At 32.0% G+C, this 16,099-nt stretch overlaps 1 protein-coding gene and 1 long non-coding RNA gene across 2 annotated transcripts; both read left to right on the top strand.

Moving 5' to 3' along the window:
- Positions 1–11,711: 11,711 nt before the first annotated feature.
- LOC107954508 (uncharacterized) lies at positions 11,712–13,570 on the top strand. Its single transcript, XM_016890094.2, has 2 exons — positions 11,712–12,433; positions 12,846–13,570. The coding sequence occupies exons 1-2, from the start codon at positions 12,212–12,214 to the stop codon at positions 13,338–13,340; spliced, it is 717 nt and encodes a 238-aa protein (XP_016745583.1). The 5' UTR covers positions 11,712–12,211; the 3' UTR covers positions 13,341–13,570.
- Positions 13,571–13,644: 74 nt separating this feature from the next.
- On the top strand, positions 13,645–15,593 carry LOC121219102 (uncharacterized). Its single transcript, XR_005915807.1, has 2 exons — positions 13,645–14,240; positions 14,648–15,593. It is a non-coding gene; the product is annotated as an uncharacterized lncRNA (long non-coding RNA).
- Positions 15,594–16,099: the final 506 nt, after the last annotated feature.

The following is a 16,099-nucleotide window of genomic DNA, read 5'->3' as shown; positions in this document are numbered from 1 at the left end:
TCTATATATATATTAGTTATATGCCAATGTCTTGTGATGTTAGTTGTGTTTGCATGATACATGATGAGTTGTGGGTATGACCTAAATTCCTAATGGTTGTATGTGCTAGAAGTCTTGATGTCCAATGGCTAAGTTTTGCTCAATGGTATGGTATGTTAATTAGATGTAATTACGCTCGTACAAGAGTTGTTGATGATGCATATGTATAAATAATTTTAAATTGAATGAAAATTTTATGGCCCGATTTTGTATGGTTACTTGTGTTTAAGATCGGTAATGCCTCGTATCCTGTCCCGGCGTCAGACATGGGTAAGGGGTGTTACAGTATATGAAGTAATGGTAAGAGAATGATATGTATTATGACATGTACATATATGAATATCTTTGATATGTTGATACATGGAAATTATGTAAGTTGAGACAAGTAATAAACTCAAGTGTGACATGTTGAGATAATAAGGTTATCGATGTTGAATTTATATGAAATATGTTCAAGTATGCTAACAAATGTTGTTGTTTGATGCTTAGGCAAGTGCAAAGCTATTGGTTGAATGGTAATATGTTTACTTATAAGTTGCTTTGAAATGGTAAGTTCTTAAATGAAAATATGCTAGTGCTTATGAAAGAGTGGTAAGGTTTAAATTATGCAATTTCTTATGAAATGACTTATCATGTGATTAATTCAAAAAGGGTTATGTTTAAACGCACTAGCTTGTCGCTATGGTTGTATGATATGCTTATGACTTGTGTGTTATGCATATAGAACAGGTGTGGAAAGTAAAGAAATGCAAATGAAAATAAAGAAATTTGGAAGAGTTTAAAGTTGTTTAAAATCCTACAATACTAGGGATAATATGTATAAGTGATGCTATGGATTTACTCATTTTGTGAGTTGTTGAATATGGTTTCATGATCCGTGTGGTATCGGTATATGTTTGTTCTTGATTTGTATAAATTTCATATTAGAAATAGATTGATATAATTAAAGTTTATACGGGCTTACTAAGCATTCATTGCTTACGTAGTTGTTCATCTGTACTTTTCAGATTATCGAAAGCTCGATCGGGTTGGAAGCTTGTCGGAGCTATATCACACTATCCATCAGTTCTATCGGTACTTTCGGGTGTTTTGATATTGGTTATAATGGCATGGATAGGTCTATGTGTTTGAATGTTGAAATGGCCATTTGACTTGGTTAAGTTTTGTTATATTGATGATATAATGGCAAAGTTTGACGTTTATGTGAGTAACCTTATTATGGTTAATGTTTGGCTTGTTTGTTTGAATGATAGAAGATGAAATGATAGTTGAATATGTATATGGTATATATGCTTTATGGTATGTGTTATACCTTAGTGTGGTTTAGTGCTTTGTTATGGAAAAGTTGTAGGTATATTGATGTTTGTTAGAATGGTATATTTCGTACCATTTGGAATTATGCATATATGTATTTGGTCATTTAGGTAAGTTTGGATACATGGTTGACATGTTTTTAAGTTGTCATTTGAGGCGCCTAAGGGCATATTGGTTGTACGTGGTGATATTGCATGTTTAAGACTTGATTTTGGCTTGTTTTGAATGCCTTGTTATGGCTTGTTGATGTGTAAAATGTTGAGTTTAGGTTGGTGTCAAATTGGGTGAGAAATGTGGCTTGGAAAATGACCTATTTTCGTCTACACAGGCATATGTCTCAGCCGTGTGTGACACACGGCCAGGAGACACAGCTGTATGTCCCTTGTATCTTTTTAGAACACAAGTCAGTATGCTCACACGGCCTAGCACACGGGAGTGTGGCTTGGCCGTGTGACCCAAGTCAGAGAGTTACACAAGCACGGGCACAGGCTTGGACAGGACCGTGTGTCCCTATTTCGAATGTCCACACGACCTAAGACACAGGCGTGTCTCTTGGCTGTGTGCATCACACATTTTGGCCACACGGCCGTGTGACCCCTGCAGCTTTGAAAAATTTCAATGTTTTCTAAAAAATTCTTTGAGTATCTGATTTAGTCCCGACTTATTTCTAACGTGTATTTTAGGCCTTCAGGGCTTGTATAAAGGACAATAGTTTGATTTCGATTAGTTTCTGACAATGAATATTATATGATATAAAATGTTTGAAATTTCTGTCTATTTGATTTGTAAACTCCGGTAATGCTCCGTAACCTTGTTCCGATGATGGATACGGGTTAGAGGTGTTACATATTTCATGCTTAATGATGTGATAATCTATAGCTAAGTGTGTGGCATATGGAATGATATGAAAAGAGGTAGATATGGTAGGTTGTTTGATTGGTGAATGAAATGGAAATGCATTTAAACAATTATAACTTGAATCATGCTTGCAAAATGTGGCCTAGTTTTTATGGTTGATTGTTGAACTTAAGGCTTATATGTCATATACGTGCATAATGTTCACAAGTTAGGTAAATAAGGTGGAGAGGTAAGTTTCAATGTGATTAGGCATAGGTAAAGTTTGAAAATTTCTTAACTTAGTTACTACGGTTGTAATGGGATTTGAAATGTTTAGATTTAATTAATGAATAAGTGTTGATTGATTTGTTTAGATGCTGAATTTGAATGTTTGAACTTGTTAGCATGATTTGGCAAGTTTTGAATCAAGTTAATATGGTGATTTGTTAATATATTGAATAGTTGTTTTTGGAAACTTGAAATAAGTACCAAAATGGTTTATTTTTACCAAAAATATGGTCTACGTCTCGACAACCATATTTCTCGTGGCAATATCGACTGGCTTGACTTTGTAACGTGACATATTTTTTTGGCGATGTCATGACGTGGAAAAGATGACATCACGATGTCGACCCTGAAATTTTAAAACTTTTTAATTTGGTCTTATTTCATGTTCAAGTTGACAGAAGAGCTTTCGTAAGCTCAATTAAGACTCGGAATTGATTGTTTAACATGATTTGAATGTTGTTGTCACTTAATTGCATGTGTGAATGATTTTTTACTGCATATTTGACTGTAATTTCTATGGTAACGAATGTGGCATCTTATAGCTCGAGTCCAACGATCGGGTTGGGCGAGAGGTGTTACAAATATGTTGTGAAATGTAAGTACAAGTACCTTATGGTTAGAGAGTTGATATGGTATGTTTAATGACATATGTCAACTGAGTTGGTATATATAACTGTCATAAGCTTAATTGACATGTTGGTTGAAGTACTTGGCATGAATGATATATGAAATGGTGGAATATAGAACTTGAATTGGTTGTCTTCTTATGACAAATGATATTGGTATATTAACTTGAAGCATGAAAGTAACACTAAGCTTTATCACTTAGCGTAAGGTTGTTTATTCTCGTGCATAGGTTCTAATAGATCTCAAAGTCTCGAAACGTGATTCAGCATCCAACCATCAACCCTCGACCCAGTAATGCTTGTATAGTCCTATTTCATTTTGATATATGACATGTACCTAGGTTTTGAATCTGTTTTGTAATGTATATGGTCTTTTGGATCATTGACAAGGTAAATGTCAATTGAAGTTATGGTTCTATGATATGTTAAGTGTCAAATGTAAATATGGCCTATAGTTTAAATGGTTCAAAGGTTGATATTGTCTTGATAATTATGGTCAGTTTTCAACGTTGAATTATTAAATTGATGAATTAGATAGTGATGAAACATTTATGGTAGTATATGAGATATTGGAAGTATGTTTATATGTTTAAACAAGTTGAATATGAAATTGGTCAATTTTCTAGACTATTGTGAAATTGGTACCATTTGGACATTTTGAAAACATACGACCACATCACGACATTGGGCCCTTAACATCACGAAGAGGATAATTCAGTGAGTTGAACCACGAACTAAAACCCCCAAAGTCACGACATCAACTCGATAGTTTGAAAATTTTACAATTTGGTCCTTATTCAACCTCAAGTTATTTTAAGAGCTTTTGTAAGCTCATATAAAGCTCATATATGATTGTATAACATATAGTAACGATGCTTTGATCTTAATAATATGTATTAACATTATTTTGAATTGTAATTCGATCATAGTTGTTTGGGTAACGAATGTGACATCCTATACCTCAGACTCAGCGACCGGGTCAAGTATGGGGTGTTACATAGTCTTAATACAAGCCTCAAAGAAAGGGATAATTAGATGACCATCATGACGAAAAAAACTTATTGATCTTACCAGGAAGAGGTAAATTAATGAAAATTTTCAACATGAGAATTTGCAATAGAAACTTGGTGAACAATCTAATGTACACGTTGCCAATGATCCTTAACCAACGATCAATGAAGTTGTAATTACTGATAAACTCAATGAGCTCATTAAAGAAGTTGTCAAAGATCAAGTTGATTGTGTAACTCAACCTTCATATACTTATGCTAAGCTATGCTCCTACAGGATTGATCGTCTCATAATGTCAACAATCTATTAACCTCCAGCATTCCAATAATTTTGATGGTAAAGGGAATCCATACCAACATGTTGCTAATTTCATGAATGTAACACCCCCTAACCCCAAACCGTCACCGGAACAGGGTTACGAGGCATTACCGAACATCTCAGACAATTTACAAATAATTCTTAGATAAATAACGAACATATATAAAAGAATAATAAATTCATATAAATTTATACTAATTGGCTTCATTCATTTTCAAAAAAAAAAATTCAATATAACCTCTTTATAAATATTGAACCTTCCCTGCAAATTTCAAATCGCAACCAAACCAATTTCAGTATTTCAACCAATGCATTTATATACTCAAATATACTTAAATCACACTTAACATATTGACTTAACAACCTAATTAATGAAAACCCTATTACCATTTCTAATTAGTTCATAAACTATTCAAGCCATTCCAATTCAATACCAATGCCATAAACAATTTCTACCATTTTACTAATTTAATCATCAAAACACCAAATATCTTTTTTTACAACAAAATTATATAACATACCAAAATAACCATTATAATCCCTATGTACATGCCACTTTCATTTAAAGGAAGAAAACATCACCAAAATCTTTATATTGGAGTTGAGATTGTTCGGATGTTGGACCAGGACTCTTGACTTCTACCGACCTGCGCACGGAAACAACCGTACCTGAGTATTTTATACTTAGTGGTATTACCATAATTCAAATTATAACAATAATAAACATGTAATGCAAAAATCATACATATAAATTTAAATTCAAATTTCATATTTCATATTTCAACAATAACAATTCATTAATTAATATCATATATCCACAATTTGAACTTGGACACATCATGAACCTTAGGTTCATTCCTCAATCTCATATCACATTTCAGTTCACAATTTAACTTTTTCTTCTCATTTCAGTAGCTTTATTGATCAACTCATTCGGTTTATTATTTCATTATTTACCCTATTAACAAAACTCAAACTTTGACGGATACACGAATCCAACCAAACACTTCAGTATGGCATCCAGTGCCTCATCGGATAGTTCGAAGCTATAGTTGACACCTAGTGTCTCATCGGTAAAGCTGAAGAAAGTTGGTACCCAGTACCTCATCGAATCTATCCGGAGAAATATAGTGACACCCAGTGTCTCATCGGCTCGAGGTCGAAGTATCCCTGAACTCTTTCAATCCTATGACATGCCAACTATATCCGACTCAGCCCGATTAGTTAATAGGGTCTCCAATTTCACATTTCAATTCAAATTCACTTTTTCACTTTCAATCACAATTCAATTTAAAATTCACTTTTCCATTTTCAAGTCAATATTCATTTCAATTCCACACATATATTCTTCATTCAATTGAATTTCTTTCAACTTAATAATAATACTTACCTTATATTTCACTTGCCATACATATAAATTTAAATATAGCATTTAATAATAAATAATTTGAATTATAATAATACAAACCGTGCTTCTTGTGTCTACTCCTCGTCCACTTTTTCTTTTCCTTTCTTCGTGGATGCCTCGGGTGCGATATTAGCTACGAAAAATTAAGATAATTTCCATAATCATTAATACAATATAAAATTTTCATCTAATACTTGAATTTCTATTTTACTTTCATCCCAATTTCAATTTAATCCCTAAATAGAATCATTTATTTTCTATCTCAATTCAACCTCATTTCTACTCAATTTCAACTAAACTTAAACTTAACTATCTAATCTTTATCATAAATTCCTAATTTTGAAATTCTTGCAATTTTGGTCCTTATTATATAAAATTTATAACTTATTTTACAATTTAATACATCTCCCAATTCTAATTAGAAATTTTATTAATTCAATTTCTAATTCGCACTTTTACCTAGCAAAATTAATGTCTAAAAATCTAATAACTTCCAAAATTTTCAGCATATACTTAATAATATTTTGTTCTAGGTTCATAAAAACTCAAAAATTACAAGAAAAGAACTTAATTTGACTTACCAATTTGGAATTGAACCTCGAAAACCCTAAACTTCTTCTTCTCTTTTCTATTTTTCTTTGCTTTCTGTTTCGTCCCCTATTCTGTTTCTATTTCCTCTGTTTTCTTTCTTTACTTTACTTTATATATAATATAATAATATAATATATAATAATAAAACATAATAAATATATTTATTATTTAATAATATAATATATTTATTAAACTTAAAAATCTCAGATTTTTAAGGATTAACCGTATCAACTTATGCTTTTGGTTTAATTGCCCTTTTAGTCCTTTTTACTTTCTTTGTATTATATTTGTTTATTAATTTAATAATAAGTAAATTTAATACATATATTACAAATGTTCATATTTTAATTAACACACTTGTATTTTATCATCATAATATAATAATAACTAATAAATATATTTTGCTTATTATTTAAGAAAATATACAAATATATTATAAGTATATTTTCATGTATTTTACATATGTTTATTATCACTACCATACATTTGTCACTATTTTAATATAAAACCATAATAATATTTATATATATAATAGATAATAAAAAAAAATCTTCCCATTTGCCGCCTCACCTAATGAAATAGGCATAATTTCCTATTTAATCCCCTTTATTTTATTTTAATCTATAATTAAACTTTTACCCCTAATTCAATTTAGTCATTTTTACTATTTTCTCTAAGTTGAGCTAATTTCACTTAATTAAAACCTATTTAAACATACTACTAAACTCACAATTACTCCTAATAATTCTTTACGGACTCGGTTTACTAAGACGGAGGCCCGATAATGTACTTTTTTGATGCTCGTAAATTTTAGGTCATTACAGTGGAGACATGCAATAATGATGGAATTGATGGTGGTTTCATGGTGAAACAAATTGTCTAATTGTTAAAAGGAAATGTCTTTGGTTTGTACATTGACCTTGATAGCTGAGAATTGTATTTGACATTGACCTTGTTAAAAGGAATTGATGGTGGTTTCATGGTAAAGCAAATTGTCTAATTGTTAACGATGCAATAACTATTGATAGCTGAGAATAATTAGAATGTGAATTTCTCAACAAAGTCTACAACATTGGTTGCATTGTTAGCATGATCAAGCTTATTGTTGATCAACAGTGGAAAGATGAATCTGTCATTGACTACATCCATCGCTAGAGGAATCTGACTTTGAATTGCAAAGAAAGGTTGTCAAAATCTTCAACCCTTGATATGTGCATCTAAAAAATGAATTGAGGATTACACTACATTCTTCAAAGCATCAAGCCAAAGATGCTTGAAGAGTTGCTACTCGAGCTCATTATACGGAGTTGAGCATGTCAAATGCTTGATTTTCATTAAATTCAAAGATCTTCATTTTCAAAAAATTTTCTTTAAAACTTTCCTTTTCTGGTTTTGCTTTGGTCTTCTTCAAGGAAGATAAATTTAAAGCATGTGCATGCATTGATGGGCGTCGAAACCACCAAATAAAAATAATTCTTACAAGAAAGGAACTCTAAACAGTAGTAAAGAGTAGTAGGGTTGAGTCTACAGGGATTGGATATTATGATCAACTTCTGTGTTTTTTTTATGAACAAAATTTTGGTCTATCCGATAATCGTGCAAAAGTCGTGCCCACAACTCCAAACGGACTAGCTGAAAAATAAATTAAATAAATTAGGGGAGTTGACAATGTCTAGAAATGAAATAATGGAGACAAAATAAATAATTAAGTAAATCGAAAAAAATGAAATTTGAATATTGCTAAAAAAAAAGTAAGCCTTAGCCTTAGACTCGGTGAATTCTAATCTCTGAATCGATCCTCAAAAATTAGTCTTCTCCCTCAAATAATAAGTTGGTTATAGCAGCTATGAATGTCCTAACCGCCAATTCTTCCTCTCATAGTTGGTCTCGGTACAACCTGCAAACCAACCCTTACCGATTATCTAACAGCGATAGTCGCATTCCCGATTCAAGATTCTGGGAGCCTTGCGCTTTGAAGAACCCAACTTAGATTAAGAGCTTCAACCGCGCGAGACGTTTAAACCCAATACCTATCTCCCTTGATTTGTTCTTGGAGGTCCGAATATAGCACAACTAACTCGTTTCCCCAACTTTTCGCAAACACTACTTTATCCCAAGGATGAATTTGTCAATCCCGATATTTAGGAAAAATAGTGAATACCGATTGGAACATTTTTTAGTACGGATACGTATCTCACGATTCTTTACCAGAAAAAATACTGGCCTAAAGCTAAGTTAGAATTTAGTGAAGCATCAATTTAATCATGCTTTTGTTGGTTTATGTCAAATGATTAAATAGTAATAGAGATTGTTGGAAAAGAAAATGGACTTGGAAAATAATTAAGCCAATAAAGAAATGGAAAGCTATTGAAACGAAATTGGCAGAATGAAAAGAATAAGCTACAAGCAATTTGAAAAAAAGTAATAAAATGGATAATTGCATTAAATCAAATCAATTTCAAGTCTGTTTTTAAGCTACCACAAATGCCCTATTTATATACAAATTATTTACAAAATTTGGCCTAACTACCCACTATACAAAATTAGAATTAAATAAAAATATAATCAGATTTTCTTCTAATTTTAGCTTTTACAAGGTTAAAAGAAATCTGGTAAGTACTTGACTATTTTCAAGTTTTTGATTCGGCCCTACTTTATTGACTGTGTTGCAAATTAGTCATTTTCTGCTCGTTTTTGACTCATAGCATCCCAATTGCATTCCTGATAGGATTAAAACATAAAATCACTAATTTAGCAGGGATCAATTCAAGAATTAACCGATTTAAACACAAAAAATCATGCAAATTTAACATGTTATTATGCATTATCATGTTGACATAAGCAAAAAACTGTCACGTGGCACATTTTAGTAGGCCCGCATGTCCTCTTGGTTTTTTAAGGCTAAACCGGTGGATGAAATTAAACTTGAAGTACTAAAGTGGGCCAAAAAAAATTAGGTAGCAAAGTGAGAAAAGTGATATAATTCAAGGGCCAAATCATGAATAAAGGCTTTAATTTTCACAAATCACTAACACCTTTATCAACATAGTATTATTTTATGTTTGCGTATTGCATATATGAAAAATTATTGCTATCTAATAGAAAAATAAATAGATGTATTTATTTTTTAAAATGTGTATAATTGAATAAAAATAAAAAAGCTCATGTATATGATTGAATCAAAATCAATTTCATGTGTATAATTGTACCAAATTAAAGTTGATTTATTTTATTGCAAATTGAATCAAATTTCACTTGTAATTTTTAGATTTATCCCTACTAATATATGATAAAAAATAAAAATGAATAAATTAATGCCTAAAAATCTATATAATTTAAATTATTAATTAAAATACAACATAAAACCTAATATTCGAGTTGAAAAAAAATATTATTGATAGCTATTATACAACAAAAATAACAAAAATAATGAATGAATACATTAATGCCTCAAAATTTATGTAACTCAAATTATTAACTAAAACATAATATGATGAAAAATAATATAAATGTGATATAAAAATTTATATGATACAAATGATTAATCAATTAAAATTTATGTAAATCTATGCCAAATATATTAAGCGTTTAGAAAAACTACAAAATATATTTCTTACAATAACTTGTGGTCACTAAAATAATTACTTAGAAACAATAGATTTCTAATTTCTTAACTTTATGCTACATGTTTGGAAAAATATGCCAATTTTTTTATTTTGAAAAATTACATAAAATGATTACTTAATTTGAAAATATAAAATTTTATATTAAAAACTATACTTATTTAATATATATAATCATTAAAATATTTAATAATTTTTTATTTAGTACTACTAAAATTATTTAAAATTATTTAATTTCTGATAATTTGAAAGTAGGTGTGTCCATGGGCCGAGCAGGATCCAACCAAAATTTTAGGCTAGTTTGCTAGGCTTGGGCCCAGCTCGAAAAACGGGCCTAAAATTTTGCCCAAACCCAGCTCATATAAAAATACTAAAGCTCGGGCCCGGCTTGTCTTGTTGATATTAATTTTTTATATAATTTTTAAATATATATAATACATAAAAAATACTAAAAACATTAAAATAAATGTTTCCGAACAAATTGAAAATAAATTTAAAAAAATATGTATACTTAAATAATACTAAGATAGGTGCAACTTAACAAGCAAGTACCTCTAAAATAATAACAAAATTAACAATAAACCAAAAGTTATACAATATCCAAATAATAATAACAAAATAGTAACAACATAATTGTGGAATGGTAGCAAAATAGTGAAAAAAAACAAGAAAATAATAAAAAGCAAGAAAACAGCGAAAAAATAACAATTTTTTTTTTACATATTCAAGTCGGCTTGGGCAAAAAAAGGCTTACCCGAGGCCCAACCCATTTTCTAAATGGGACTTATTTTTTTGTCCAAACCCATTTTTCGGACCTATATTTTAACCAAACCCTCTCACTTTTCGAACGGGCCTTCGGGCTGGGTCAGGTGGCCAAGCCCATAGATAGGTCTATTTGGAAGACAATCTAATAATATTGTCAAATGATAATATTAGTTTAATTTAATTTTCATGTATATCCATATATATATAATTTGTAATATATAATAAAAGTAATATAAAAAATTACCTAAGGATGAAATTGATTGAAACATTTAAAAATGAAAAATTATTTATTATTGATAGGTATATATATTATTATTATTTAAGTCTTTAATTAAGTTCGTGTCATGAGTCAATCGATTACAAACTTAATTAGGAAAATTATGAAAATTATGATTATATATTTAAAATAAGTTATATTATTTGAGGTATTTTAATCTTTTAATTAATATCGTACATATTTCATATGTTATTTTTCCTTAAACGAGAGGGGTAATTATAATTGAATCAAGTTTTGGTCTGTTATTTTGAAGACCGAGAAATGAAATTACTAAGTTTGGTAAGGTCTAAATGATAATAGTTAATAAGGGATGATGGGGGTAGGGTAAAAAATGGGTTAATATGATCAGTTGAAGGCTTGCTCCTTAGTCATTTCAATTTTCATGTCTTTTTGTTTCTGCAAAGAGCCAAACCATTAAATCATCACCAAATTAATAATGCCATTGATTAAATAAACTAAAGAAGGTGAGCTGGGTTTCTGCTAACCACGTTTAAGGATTTGTAGCCCCACTAATCCTGGCCCATCATCATTATTTGGTAACTGAAAAAGAACCTGATTTTGTTATTGACTTTTACGACATTATAACCATTCACATCACATGGGAGCTTTGGGCTTTTGAGTTTCTGATAATATCATAACCACGGTTTTAAACATCTTGTATGATGGGGGACGATGGCATGCTGTTGCTTCACTAATACTTTCAATTTCTTCTTTCTTTTGCTTGCTTCAGCCTTGGATGGGATAATGGATTGCACATGGCAATGTATGTATGGCATGCAATATCTGACTGTGGGGTACTCAAACAGCTAAGCGTCTCAGTTTCAATTCCAACCAAAACTTTCCTTTAAAGCAAACATACCCACACACACACACCCCCAAAAAAAACAAAAAAAGTGAAAGAAACTAGAATGATGCTGTCCAAACACCATTAAAAAAGGAGAGGCCTACCCTCCATTCTATACCATTCCAAATAGTTCCTCAAACTTTCTTCTTCCACAGCCAAGAGTAATTTGTAAAAAGAAGCAAAAACAAGAGAATAAAGTGCAAATGATAGAGTTTAAAAAGTTATAACACAGGAGGGTCTTGAATGGTGGTGGGCTATGTTTTCTAACCAATGGAGTTGAATAACAAAAAACTGCCGAGTCTCATTGAGAGGGCATGGGCTTTGCACGACAGGTTGAACCATGAAATCGACGACAGTATCAGCTTCTGCAGGTATTGTTCAGACCATGGTCGCTATTGTGATATTGGGCAGACCCCATTTCTGGAAAGGAAGAGGTTGATTGCCATCAGAGATTCACTCAACCAAGTTGAGAACACGCTTTTGCATTTGCAGGTAATTTACTTTCTGTCTTCTCTTTTGTTTCCCAACACTCTCTGTTCAACTCCTTTAGATCCGAATACTAAGATTGCTTGTCTTAATCTCAACATTGTTTCATGAGATCTAATATATTCAGATCAGATATTGGTTCTCAATATTTGATTCCTTTGATAAAAAAGATTAATAAACAATTCAGATTACCTGTTTCAAAAGCTCTTCTTTTTGGACTTTGTTCTTAATGGAATTATGAATTCTGTTACCTTTTGATTGATAATCTTAATTAGTGTCGAAACCTATCGAGTATAATTAGAATATTCCACCCGACTTTTAGAGGTTTTTGCCTTAATTTGATTCGAAGTTGCAGTTTTTTATTAACTTAGCATTAGGCCTCCCTGAGAAAGTTATGTTGATATATATCTACATGCAGAAATTGCAGTCTTGGCAGCTGAAAGATAGGCAATTGGCCCTTAGTCGATTGGAGCAAACCAGATCATGTCTCATAAAACAAGTAACACAATATGAAGGAAGACCCCTGGATGTGGTGAAAGAGTTAAGTGCTTGCTTTGGCAATGATCATGAGAATAGAACCTCAATTGACAGGGATGTGGAGGAAAGTGTTAAGAAAAATGAAGGTGAAAGCTCGAGGAGAAGGATATCTGGTTTCCTCATTTGCTGCATTAGAGTTTTATTCAGGCCCTGGAAGTGGCAGAATGCTGTTGGAATTGCAGTAAATTTAATTCTGATATCAGCCAGCCTTTCGTCTACCATCAAGTTTTATCACTCCAAGCAACAACCTTATAGTAATTCACAAAGAAAAACCATTGTTTCAGCTACGTATTCAAAAGAAAAAGCAGCAGAAAAATTAGATAGTTTGTTGACTATCTCAAAGATGCCTTTGGATGTGTTTTGTGGCAGGGGATGATTGTTACATCATTCATCATTAATATAAGATGAATTACAGCTCAATTTCTTCACTTTTTTTTTTATAATATTATATAGTCCATTCAAGGACGATGTACATGTAAAAGAACATGATGAGCTTGGTATTGGAAACCATTTTTAGCTGTACTTATAATTCGGACTCGAGTAGTTGAACTTCCGTTCCATACCAAACATGCTTTTTAACTAACAGGGTCCACATCGATTTTATTAGTTTCCTTTCCTCATTAGATTATTCCCTGTGTTAAATATTTGTTCTTTTTGTTGTGAATCGGGTTGGCATCCACACATGCCTTGTTATGACTTTTTTTCTTCTTCTTCTTTTTAGCTTTTTCAATGGAAGAATTCACAACTAATAATGCTCCAACCTTGACCTCATTAGTTGCAGGCATATTGCATGTTTTTAAGTTTCTGCAACTTGTTATTCTGCTGAACTGGCAAGTATACTCTTGCAGGCAGAAACTCTATACCGCCGCTTGTAAAACCAAGAATTATTAAGCGTAGTGAGACGCTCATTGTTGCTGACATATTCTTTATCTTATGAATTGGCCTTGCTTGTGATGTTCCTTGTGCAATCTTTTGAGCAACACTTTGGACAGTGAGACTTCAGTTCCTTAATCTAATCTCAAGAGGTATAATGGTTTGTTTTCAGATATGTTTGATGCTGGTTTCAGCTATGTTTCTGTGGCAGGAAGCATTGCAGCAGCCATTACCTGTCGCCTAGAAGTTGTTAAGCGCCGGCACCAGCGGAAAGAAGCCTCCACTTTCTAGCCAAGCTTCAATGAATATCATACACATAAACACACGATGTGACCTAACTAGTTGGCGAGGATTATGTGCAGAGCAGTGAGTAGTTGCTACATAAATACGAGACTGGAAGAGGGTAAGTGAGCAAACAATATATTTATGCTTTGGATGACTTCATCTTGGCACTAAATTTTTCTTTCCTGATTTCCATAAAGATCCTGCCACTTTGCAGGAAATTACTTTTCCTTGAAGGGTACATTCCTGCTTTGCTCTAGTCGCTGTAAAAGGCTTAAAGCTCCCTCCATTACTAATCAATACAAGTTTAATCACCATATCCATAAGTATACTTACATGATACATGGATGAATTCTAAACGTATAAATGGTGATGATGACTAATGTATTGAAAAGTAATGGACCTGATCTCACCTCTAATAGCAAAGCTTCTAGTGTGAATGACTAAATTTAGTACAAAGAATGTTTCCTAGGTCCTACCTAAAACGACATAGCTTTAGCCATCCTACTATATTTGTGTTCGTTGCAGGTCAATCTTTTGCTTTGTGAGGTCGAGACAAAGAGGGAATTCAGTCAATTTGAAACAAGGATGGAAGGACAAAGGGACTGTTCACCCAGCATGAGTTTTGGGAAATCCCAACTCAGTGTTGCGATTTACCCTTCATTTCCAAGAGTAAAAGAGGAAGTAAAGTAATCAAGTAGAAGAAGAAGCAAAATTATAATCATAATAAATAACAGGAAACATTATTAATAAACCCATCACCCAGAAAAAGAAAGCGATTTTAATAGATATTATCAACAAATCAATTTGGTTTATAATGATTTAGAAGAAGGTGTAGGAAGATGAGTCTAAAGGGTGGATGAGGTATGTGAGCACAAGTGCCACCACCATCAGCACGTAAGCAATCCCTTGGTCGATTGAAGTTCCTGCTCAAATTCAAGCATTTTCCGATATTACTACCACAGATCTAAAAATGAGAACCTTCTCTTGGGCATAAAACAGAAAGGAAGCAAAGAAAACAGATCTAATAATGAAGGAAATTACCATCACTAGTGGGAGAAGGAGCTGGAGACGCAGACTGTGCCTCAACATAGGTTGACATACTAGCAAAAACAAGACCAAAGATAACCGCAACACCCAGGAATGTACTGGAAGAAATCGTCGTCATTGTAGGTTTTCCCTTTAGGAGCAACGAATTCTGAAGAAAGCCCAGTGCATAACAATTAGCAGTGGAGAAAGGAAGAGCTTCAAATGCGAATATGAAGTTGAAGAAAAGGCTAGAAAGGAAGGAAGAGTTGAGCAGTAGATGAATTCCAGGGGAGAAGCAAGTGTGCATTTAAAAGGAAGGTAAATAATAAATTGAAAATGTGGATGATTTGGGAGAGTGGGTCAGATTGATGATCTTTATTAAGTTAAATATTGAATTGTTGATTACAAGGTCACGTGATATCTGGATTTTCTGTATTCTTGTTGAGACTGATTACGTTGTTCATGCTTTTTTTTTTTCATTTTCTTTTTTAAAACTTTATGAGATTACAGAAAACTGATTGAATCCATACAATGTTTTTCTTTATCCAAATCTAATTTGAAATTAAATGGGAATATATTTTTCCAATTTTGAACTAGAATGGAATCGTTATGAGATTTTCAGTTAAATAGTAGATATGTTTCGCTTTTATTTTGATGATAATTTGATTGGGTTTTGAATATAAAATTTAACATTCCACATGGTATCATGAATTTCATCTGCTCATTAATCAAGAAACATTTTCGGACTTTTTTTTAGAGTCGAGGAACAAAACATTGAGAATATATAGTGTCACTCTACAATGGCATCCAAAGAGGACAATGCCTTGATGTTACTAGCATTACCAATATTTACGTTACTCTTCTTTTAGCAACATTCGAACTACTTCACCGACATCTCCTCTTCTAAAGGAGATTTCCTATTATGTTGTTTTGATGATGGAATCATTCGTT

The sequence above is a fragment of the Gossypium hirsutum genome, chromosome D07 (assembly GCF_007990345.1).
Source record: "Gossypium hirsutum isolate 1008001.06 chromosome D07, Gossypium_hirsutum_v2.1, whole genome shotgun sequence".
In the NCBI taxonomy this organism is placed as follows: domain Eukaryota; kingdom Viridiplantae; phylum Streptophyta; class Magnoliopsida; order Malvales; family Malvaceae; genus Gossypium; species Gossypium hirsutum.
The sequence above is the reverse complement of the archived record's forward strand: the minus strand, read 5'-3'. Positions and strand labels throughout refer to the sequence as shown.